Here is an 11,405-nt window from a genome sequence, read left to right on the forward strand (position 1 = left end):
TTAATGCCCCTCATTTTATGTAGCCAGTGTCTACATTGTTCATCCCTACTCACCCTGTATACAGAGGAGATAGGATTGATATTTGATGTGAAGACCCCTTCCCTCTCAGTTGCTATTTTGAGCTACTGCATCTATAAGTATAGGTCCTTCCATCTTCTTTTGATGCTTTCTGCATCATTCATGATGCAGAAATGTTTTGCCCATAGAATCCTTCAGAATTGCAAGTTGAAGATTGAATATTTTCTTCAGTTCCTTCAGCTTGAGAAATGTTGAATGTATTCTTCCTTTTGGTTTATAACTTGAGATCTTTGCACATTTCACTATACTATTTGACTTTGTCTTCTGTTCAGCTCTTTTAACTCATTTCTTCCTTTTTTTTTTTTTAAGTATCTTTATACTAGAGAGCAAGTTTTAGAGTCTTTTTTTTTTTTTTTTTTTAAGTATCTTTATACTAGAGAGCAAGTTTTAGAGTCTCTTTTGACATCCATTTTGGACTTTTTCTTCTTTCTTGTCCTCTTAATGACATTTTTTTTTTTTCCTGTATGATGTTCTTCATGTCATCCCACAACTCCCCTGGTCTTCATTCATTAGTGTTTAATCTATCAACTCTGTTCTTGAGATAACCTCTAAATTCTTGAGATGGGATATGCTCAAGGTCATATTTTGGCTCTTGTGGAATTGTTTTAATTTTTTTCAGCTTCAGCCTGAACTTAGGAACAATTGATGGTCTGTTCCACAGTTTTCCCCTGGCCTTGTTTTGACTAATGATATGGAGTTTTCCCACCATTTCTTTTCACAGATGTAGTCAATTTGATTTCTGTTTATTCCAGCTGGTAAGGTCCAAGTTATGTTTTATGTTGTTTAAAAAAGGTATTTGCAATGAAGAAATCATTGGTGGTTATGTACCATAGAGTCAGTTCTGTCTCACAGAGACCCTGTATAGGGTTTCTGAGGCTTTAAGTCTTTATAGGAGCAAAAAGATGAGGCTTTTTGCTCCTATAAAGATTTAAAGGTCTTCTTTATTCACTGTTCAACTTTTGCATGCATATGAGGTTCAACAGAACATATTTCTCAGAATTATATTTCTAGTTACATATATAACTATATAACCTCAGAGATTTGATTTTATTTCATCAGTCTTATATTCCATAATGGAGTCCTGGTGTGGTAATAACCAACGTATTCTATAGCTAGATCCTATGTCCTTGACCATTAACCTACCAGACCACAACATTGGGTTGAACCACAAAGTCAGCGGTTCAAACTGACCAGTTGCTCTAAGGAAATCCAATACAGAGTTGCTAAGAATCATAACCAACTCGATGTCTCTTAACAACAACAACATATTCCGTAGTAAACCTGAGTCACCTGAGAACTGTATATGTTGATCCCAATAGTAAAGGCAAAAAAAAAAGTAAAGCATTTTGGTAACATACCAAACATGCGTGGTATAAGTAGGCATTTTCTGAGGTGGTGATGTTAAATTGAGTAAAACGTGCTAACTTATTTGGAACAGTCAAAGTGTAACACTTAAGTCAAACTTTTTTTCACACATAACTTACGCCAAGCTATTTGTTAAATTTTGTATAGCAGCCACTAGAACGTTCCTTTCTTTTATAGCACCTATAAGACAGCTACGACAATGTCTAGAATACAGTGGGTACTCGAGGTCAGCAAATGTGGTCTCATTTCTGACCTAGAGTTACAAACTTCCAAATAAGTTTGCTTTCTAGTGATTTAAGAAACAGTATATCTGACTGGGAAATGCCATCATTAAATCTAAAAATACCTCTTTATTTGAAGAATTATTTCACTATATCTGTGACATAAAAACTGGGTAATTTTAATATCTGAGCACTATTTTTTAAGTTCTCTGGCTATAAAGAGGATAATATGATGGGGATAACTGGGACAATACAGATACTCGGATATTCATATGACACACCTGTCATCACCAGCAATCAATCCTGCCTCTGCTGAAAATCCATGAACCTGAATCACCTGTTGTAGAAGCAGATTTGACTGGGAAAGCCCTTCCATCCACCTCTAAGCTGAGAAATAGAAAAAACATGGTGCCTTGCTCTTCTAGAACCAGTTGTTGTTGCTAAGTGCCATCAAGTCGATTCCAACTCATAGCAACCCTGAATAGGGTTTTTGAAGAGTGACTGATAAGTTTGGACTACTGACCATGTGGATAGTCCGTGCTTATCGTACAGCGCCACACCAGGACTTATTAACTATCCCGAATGAGAATAATGTGTTTTCTCATTTGCTCCTCCATTAGAGATTGATCCTTTAAAGGGCAAGGAATGTGTTTAGGGGCTTAGCTTAGTATCAGACGTATTGTAGATACTCAACATATATTTGTTAAATTTGTCAAAGTCCATAATGAATGAGAAAATGGGGTACTCCTTTCTTCATTATTTTTTCACTCTTATGAGGATACACATCTCCAGTACCCTCTTGGCATGAAGTTGAAGTGTGTACATTTATTGAAACACATTTTGACCCAGTTCTATACCATGCTTTAAGCAGTGTATTAACCATGTGTTGTTCTTGCTTCTTCTGTATTCAGGACTTGTGCCATTCTCATTGTGATGAGCCCATCATCCAGAAGAAAATCACAACTATTATTAATTGCTTTATTAATTCCAGTATCCCGCCATCTTTACAAATTGACATTCCAGTTGAGCAAGCCCAGAAGATCATTGAACATAGGAAGGAGTTAGGGCCATATATCTTTAGAGAGGCACAGGTAAGAGATCAGAGGTGGTAGCTTAACTTATTTTAAAATACATCAATAATCTAGATATTCTTTTAAACTTTTTTACATTATTCATATCTGACAAGGTTCCAGTCCTCCAAATTCTGGGATTTATTTTATTAAATTAATTTTTTTTTCACATATGCCACCAAAATGTAAGAAACAAGTAGCCTACTATTTTGGTGATTGTAATATATGGCAAGTAAAATTAAATACTATACTTGGAGTTTCCATATTGAATCATTTTTGTTTCTAACATATAAAACACCAGTTAATTCCTTCTTCTTTTTTCACCACTCATGATTACTTTGAAAATATCTGCTAACACAAAAATATGTAAAATATGCATGTGCCAAGATTTGTGTATTTTTAAAGATTGAAATATTCACATAGCTCATAAAATAAGTGAGAGGAGATGTAAGTACTTGACCAACATAAAGTACACAAGCTCTTGAAAGGAAACCCTGCCTGTTAACCCGCTCAAGTTACATCTTTTTAAGATAAATAATAGAAACAGTGACTTGGTGAACATAATTTATTTGCATTTTAAAAAGCCTTTTAGCGATGTTGTTCTTAAAAAATGATTAAGAAAAATAAATTATAATAGGGGTAGTCGGGAAAGCTATGTCATGAACGAATGATAGGAAACAGAGATCTAGGGCATGCTTGCCCTTGAGCATGGAAAAAGGCCATTATGCCTTAACATTCATTTGGGAGCCAGCTGTGTTCTAAGTCCTCTAAGGGACTGAAAGTGGACTCCAAATTATGTATTAAAAGAGACAAAAATAGAATAAATGGTTGAGGATGTGCTAGAGAGAAATGGAGAAAACATGATGCCAGAATTATAACATGTATAAATCAAAAGGTCTCAGAGATCACATAGCCTCATTTTGTTGTTAGTGTTAGGTGCCGTGGAATTAGTTCCAACTCATATCAACCCTTTGCACAACACAATAAAACACTGCCCAGTCCTGTGCCATCCTCACAATCGTCGATATGTTACAGCCCATCTCATTGAGGACCTTCCCTTTTTTGCCTACCCTTCACTTTACCAAGCATGTCCTTCTCCAAGGACTGGTCCCTCCTGAAAACATGTCTGAAGTATGAGAGACGAAGTCTCATCATCCTAGCTTCTAAGGAGTGTTCTGGCTATACTACTTCCAACACAGACCTCCTGATAACTGGGCCAGAGCTTGTTCATATATATTAAAGATCTTGAGTCCAACTGTGAACGTCTGGAGCTGCTGCAGTACTGATGTTTGCATGGGTTGGTCCCTGTACACTCTCCTGGGATCACAGGCACTGAGCTTTATTAGAGTCCTCTAGCCTATGCCTCCTCCCTAATTTCCTCACCCCGTCAAATCTGTTCTTCCTCCTGTGTTTTCTGTCTCCTAGAATGACATCACCTCCTACCCAGGTGGTTGAGCCAGAGATCTGTTTACCATCTCCAAGTCTTCCTTCACGTCCTTATCCTCGTATCTAATCAATCCCTACAATGTAACCATAGTCTCCTTGTTATCTGTCATTCTACCCACTTCCCCCCAACTCCATGCCACTAGAACAGCTCTTATCTGTAACATTTGATAATCTCACAATGATTACCCACGGTACTTAACAACAACAATAACAGCATGCCTATTCCAGAGCCCTGGTGTGGCACTGTGGGTCTAATGCACTGGACTGCAAAATCATTTGAACTACAAGGTCAGTGGTTCAAACTCAACAGCTACTCCTTGGAAGCCCTACACAGGGTCGCTATGGGTCAGAACCAACTCAACAGCACTTAACAACAACATAACAATGCCTACTCCAAATCATTCATTTTACTACTGAGCAATATTTTTCAAAATGTCTTTCTGATCATGTTACTTCACTAGTGAAAATAATTTCAGTGTCTGCACATTGTTCTCAGAATGAAGTCTATATTCCTATATGTTCTTCTAATCCTATCTCTTACTACCCTCTGCCATATTAAAACAAAACAAAAAAATTGTGGAAAAATAGACTTACAAGATATGGAATTTTTCCATGAACTTTTCGAAGCCGTCTCATATAATTGGCCTGTCTTACTTGCGTAGTCCTAGAACGGAAATACCACAAGGGGATGACTTTAACAGACACATTTATTCTTAACAGTTTAGGAGGCTAGAAGTCCAAATTGAGAAAGCCAGCTCTGAGAGGAGGCTTTCTTTCTTTGTCAGCTCTGGGAAATCTCCTTTCAGCATGTGTTGACCCAGCATTCCTTGTGCCTTGGCTTCATTCTTCCTCTGGATCTAGACGTTTCACAGTTAAGGAATCCCAGATCCAAAGGATGCATTCCACTCCTAGGTCTTCCTCCTTTGCTGGGGGGGGGGGGGGGGGGGGGGGGGGGGGGGGGGGGGGGGGGGGGGGGGGGGGGGGGGGGGGGGGGGGGGGGGGGGGGGGGGGGGGGGGGGGGTAGTAGGTCCCTCTGAGCTCTGCTTACTTGCTTAAGCTCTGTCATATCTTAAAGGATATTGACTCAAGATGCTATGCTGTAGATAACCATCATAGAGGTGAGGATTTGTAACACGTAGGGGAATGACATCAGATCAGGGCTGGCCTCCTCATGAGGTGACTGCATCATGTTAGATCTCATCATGGAGGTGATAAGTGCTAAACCACTGAGAAGCCTGGCCCAGCCAAGTTGACACAAAACCTTAACTATCACAGGGCTTTATTCTCTTCTCTCCTGAGCTTTATGCAGTTCTATCGTCCCCCTCGTGGGCTGCTGTAATAATCTGTTTCTGTCCCTGTCCTGACTATCACACTCACTGGAAAGTAACTGCTGACTTTAAAGGCACAGGGATGTTCCGAAATTACCTTGGTGACCCTAACACCTGGCACACAGTAGGCATTCCACCAATATTTGTGAACACAGGAATGAGTGATGTAAGAGGAAATGTATCATGACAGGAAAGAGTAAGAGCCAATTGGAAATGAGAATAAAATTGAGTGGAAGAGATGAATATAAATAAAAAACCTGCTGCCTCTTTAACGAGCGCTGTTTCAGTGTAGCTCCACCTTCCTGCCACTCTTCCTTCCAATAGCTTGAAAGGTTTTGCCCTAAAAGGCAAAATTTACTATACAACTCACTGTGCAAATTTTGACTGACTCTTTTCACTCATATTAAAGTCTTGTCCACCTGCTGACAACTCTATATTTATTAAAGTATTTTGGAATCTACAATTTGATGATTTTTGAAGATTCTGGATACAGGGTAATTTTTATAAGTGTTATATATATTAATAACCTATAAACTCAATTACAAATTTTGGGAGTAGAATTGCTTATTGAAAGGAATGGTGGATAAATATAAATGAAAGGAAAATTTCAGGCCTGCATTTTTAGGCCTACATCAAATACAATATCTGTAGCATTTAAGCTTCATAGCCCCAAGAGGCTATGTTTCCAAGGTACCTCTGTGGCTCTAACCCCTAGACAGAGAGAACATTCAAGTCAACATTTTTGAACACAGGAATGAGTGATGTAAGAAGACATCAATATATCAATAACCTGTATTCTGAAAGGAGTCAATAATCTTAAATACTGCTAATAATCTTGTACTGAAAAGAGGGATAATGAAATTTGCCAATTCAGGGTTCTGTTTCTGACTGCAACATTTATTTTTAAAAATTACTCTTTCCCTTAAGAGTTGGCTTGTTGGAGCCTAATGGGATGGCTCATTTTTCTGCAGGGCATTAGAAAGGCCATTTCTAGCAGCAAGATACTGGACTTGCTGATCTGATGTGGCAAGTTCTACCTTCTTGGATGTATGCCTCTGGAACTAATGTAAAAACTTGGCATGGGAATTTGCACAACCACTCTTATCTCTATAAATATCACAATTAATCACTTAATGTAGACTGTCCTTACAGAAAGCATTTGACCAGGATATCATTTCTGCTTTTTAAATGTTACTTTTCTTGCTTTCACATAAAAGAAAGATTATATCGCTTAAAACTTACTCAAGATTTATTCTTAGATCTGCAGCTTTGTTTAAGAGCTTTTCCAGAGGCAAAATGGTATTTCCTTTCTCTAAAAGAAAGAAAAGGGGGTGAGGGTTCCCTTGATGAACTGAATATTTGGAATACTTGCATTAAACAGCAGAGTGTGTGGCAGATCAGCTAGTATATGTTTTAAAAGAAAACATAAATTTCTTATTTAAAAAGACCTAATGGATTCTTTATTAATACAATCATTTGGTTAGGGAAACATAAAGAATAAAGTGGCTTTTAAGTGTATGGTTGTTGTTTTTTGGTTTTTTTCCTTCTTTTTTTAAGAAAGACTTCTCATTGGTAATAAAATACATTGATGATAAGCATGTGCTGAACTAAACTATACCAAGATGTCTGGAGACAGTAAGTTGGAGGAAACATGCAGTATATTAAAGACAGAATAGTTAATCCATTATTATGGTGAATTAGAGTTTAAATTGGTACATTTGTATAAAATTGTAACATGAGACATACTTTGTTTTTTTATACAGATGACAATTTTTGGGGTCCTGTTTAAATTTTGGCCTCAGTTTTGTGAGTTTCGGAAGAACTTAACTGATGAAAAACTTATGAGTGTTTTAGAGAGAAGACAAGAATATAAGAAAAAGAAATTTTCAGTCATGGAAGACGAAAAATTAGTAAAGGTGAGACAAGACTCATTTTGAGTTTAATTAGACCTTTAAAAAGTATATAATATGTGTGGATTTGTACATGAATCTGGGCTGGGAAAAGACAAGAAATTATACAATACAGATTTTAGTGGTTTTTAAGCCTTCAAGTCAGAGACTTCAGACTTGTTTTTGATATTTCTCAGAATTCATCTCAAATGTCATGTCTTGTGTGTGAAGGCTTCCTTGCCTCCCACAGGCAGCATGAGCAGCTCATATGTGTGCATCCCTGGCAAGAACTCTCTTCTCACTGCTATTCAGTGCTGTTGAGTCAGTTCCAACCCTGCATAGGATTTCCAAGGAGCGGCTGGTAGATGTGAACCACCAAACTTTCCGTTAACAGTCCAGTGCTAATCTTACAACGCCACACCAGAACTCTAGTTCTCTCTTAGAACATGCTTTAGATTGTCCTCTGACTAATGTTTGCATCTGTCATCCTCAAGGACAGTATCTGTCTTACTCACCTGTTTCTTATAAGCATTTCCACTAGTATGCAGCACATAGTAAATGTTCAGTTGTTAATTATTGATCCTTGAATAAATGAAAGAATAAATAGATTAATGTTATGTGCTGTTGTCATTGTTGTTAAGTGCCATCGAGTCAGTTCCTACTCATAGCGACCACATATAGGGTTTCCGAGGAACAGCTGTGGATTTGAACCACCAACCTTGAAGTTCAAATGATCTAGTGGTCCAGTTCTTTACCCTATAGTGTCACACCAAGATTAGATTATGTACTGAGGACTGGTAGTTTCAACTACTAAAAATATAGAATGATAAATGAATTTTGAAAGTTGTAAATATGAGTTCATGAATTGGCTCGTCTGCCTATTTATCTGTTAGTCTGCCCATTCAATCATTCATTCATCTCGCTGTTTATATTTATTTCTTTGAATTACAGAGTAATTTCTACCCAGTATATATATTTCATTTTATTTATGATTATGGACATTCTGTTTTTGAAAAGAAATGTAAAGATAATACATAAGAGTAATGTAACTAACTAATGCTTATATTTACACTGGTCAAAATGAACAACGTTAATGTTTTTGCCTCACGTGTTTGCTTGTTATTCCTTAAGAAATAAAGTATTGGAAATTGAGTAAAATCTCTTTTAACCTGTCCTGCATTCTATTACCCTCTCCTTTCCCTAAGAGCAACCATTCAGTTTCAGATACATTCTACTAGTACTTTTTTAAAATAGTGTTTTATATAAGTATATGCATTCATAACATTACATAAACATATAAACATACACTGAATATTCAACTTATATAATGTTACCTACCATTCTATGTCTTTATAATCTTGCTTTAAAAAAAAATGTTTTATTGTGAATTATGTGGTAGTTTACATAAGAGAACATTAGCTTTACATTCATCCTATCATATGTTTCATTGCCATGGTTACAATCCCCTCCATGCATCATAAACCAACTAAAGGGTATACCCTGCAAACCTGCCCCCCAGTCGTCAGCACACAGCCCCTCTCCCTCTTTTTGTCTAGAGTCCCAAGCCACTCCATTTCACCAAGTCATCGTCTTTGCCTCCATATCTGGTGTCACTGCTTCTCTGGGTAAGGTCCGCACTCCACTCTTCTCCCTTGATGGTCCCAGGGACCTCCGCTCCTGGACTGAAAAGTCAATCACTCCCCTCCTTTTGCTACAAAACATCCACCTTTACATTTCCAACCCTCACAATCAGTCCTGATAACAATTATTCACTATTGTACCACATGAGTGCTATCCCCATCTCCTTTCATCAGTCCTGCCCAGATAGATTTGATACTACTCAGTGGAGATTCTACCTTCCTCTGTGCCCTCTGGATCTAGGCTCCCTCTTGAAAGCTTGTAAGCCAGTCACTTCTTGTCTTTGTAGCCCCCCCCCCCCATTTTGGGTAGCCAATGTCCAAGTTACCCATCCTTGTCTACCCTGTGTATTGAGGGGGTGGGAATGATCCACACTGTAAAGATTTGTTCCCTCATAATCTTGCTTTTTACATGCAATATTATGTTTTTTAAATTCTGCTCATACTGATATACTTGTTGTTCTTGTTAGGTGCCATCAGGTTGATACTGACATATAGTGACCCTATGCACAACAGAACGAAACACTGCCCAATCCTGTGCCAACCTCATAATCATTGCCACACTAGAGCCCATTGATGCTGCCACTTTGCCAATCCATCTCATTGGGAGTTTCCCTCTTTTTCTCTGACCCTCCAAGTTACCAAACATGATATCCTTCTCCAGTGACTGGTCCCTCCTAACAACATGTCCGAAGTATAAGAGACAAAGTTTGGCCATCCTGGCCTCCAAGGAGCACTCTGGCTGCACTTCTTCTAACACAGATCTGTTGGTTCTTTTGGCAGCCCATGGCCATATCTTTTTTTTTTTTTTTTAAGGTTTTTATTGTGGATCAAGTAAATGTTTAGAAGGCAGATAATAGGTTTTATATTCAACAAATCATACACCTTGTTTCATTACAAAGATTTTAATCCCCTCCATGTACCATCAGTTAACAGTGTTTCTCTCTATTCACTTTGGCTTTTTATTTTTTTTTAAACACTCAGGCATATACAATAATTTACATCACCAAAGGGCACATTCTGCAAGTCGGCCTCCTGGCCACCAGCTCTTAATCCCTCACTTCCCATGAATCTAGAGTCCTCAGCTGCTCCTACTCTGCATGTCCCCATCTCTGTTTCCATCTCTGGTATCACTGCTTCTCTGGATAAGGTCTCTCATTCTACTTGTGCTCTTCCCCTTGATGATTCTAGGGTCCTTTGCTTCTGGACTATAAGATTAACTACTCCCCTGTTTTTGTTACAAAACATCTACCTTTACAATTGTGACGGTTGCAATTAGTCATGATAACAATTACTCACTATTGAATCATAAGAATCTTATCCCCATCTCTTTTAACCAGACCCATCTTGACAAGATGGAAACTATTCAATGGGGACTCTTTTTTCCCCAACACACTCTTAAACTAAACTCCCCCTTGAAACTTTGTAAGCCAATCACTTCATGCCTTTATTGTTCCCTCATTTTAGGTAGCCAGTGTCTAAGTTGCCCATTCCTATCTACCCTATGTACAGAGGGGATAGCATTGATACTTGATGTGAAGACTCCTTCCTTCTCTGTTGGTATTTAGAGTTACTACCTCCATGAATATAGGTCAAGTTCATCAGATTGTAGCAGTTTACCCTGTGTCCTTCATCAAAAAAAAAAAAAAATTATTTTACTCTTCCTCTAGTCACGTTCTGATTATCAAGCCATTGAGGCTAGGTCAAATGGGTTCAATAGGCTCTTAACAGAGCTTTCCATCCTAACCCTTTTCTTTCCTTCAGCAGACTTTCATTGAACACTCATTACATATAGTTCCTATGCTAGGTGCTAGGGATCAGACTATAATTACATATGATTTAAAGGTAGGTAGCTGTACAGACACTTAATTACAAGTGATATAAACAAAAATCTTTGAGCTCACAGAAAAGGAATAATTAATTACTCTAGGGGGAGAGGGGAGGGAATTCATAGAAGATATAAATTGAATTTAATCTTTAAAAGTAGAAAACTGGCAAATGGTTCTCTATAGATATTTATTGAATGAATGAATATAAAAGTGAAGAGAATATGAAGACGATCATCTCTTGCTCTTCCCCAAGCACTGAGGAGAAATGTCACAACTCCCGAGGTGTGGTTACTCTTTTTTCTTTGCATTTTGAAAAAAAAAGTTGTGGAAAAAACATATATAACAATACATTTGTCATCTTAACCATTTTTAACTGTACAAGTCAGTGATTTAGTTACATTTCTCATGCTGTGCAACTATCAAAAATGTCTATGTCCAATAATTCTCATCACTCCACAAAGAACACTCAGTTCTTCTTCAATAACATTCCAGTCCCTTCCCCTCACCACTAGTCTACTTTCAGACTTTGCTCTAGATATTTT

The 11,405-nt window shown here is 37.8% G+C and overlaps 1 protein-coding gene across 1 annotated transcript in view; it reads left to right on the plus strand.

Moving 5' to 3' along the window:
• The window catches only part of RGS22 (regulator of G-protein signaling 22), a 184,067-nt gene that overhangs the window by 116,944 nt on the left and 55,718 nt on the right, over positions 1-11,405 (plus strand). The window contains exons 20-21 of the mRNA XM_006859251.1: positions 2,576-2,755; positions 7,272-7,424. Coding sequence (XP_006859313.1) covers positions 2,576-2,755; positions 7,272-7,424 — 333 coding nt within the window. The remainder of the gene's footprint in view (positions 1-2,575; positions 2,756-7,271; positions 7,425-11,405) is intronic.

Source organism: Chrysochloris asiatica, unplaced genomic scaffold (genome assembly GCF_000296735.1).
Source record: "Chrysochloris asiatica unplaced genomic scaffold, ChrAsi1.0 scaffold00031, whole genome shotgun sequence".
NCBI classification, from domain to species: domain Eukaryota; kingdom Metazoa; phylum Chordata; class Mammalia; order Afrosoricida; family Chrysochloridae; genus Chrysochloris; species Chrysochloris asiatica.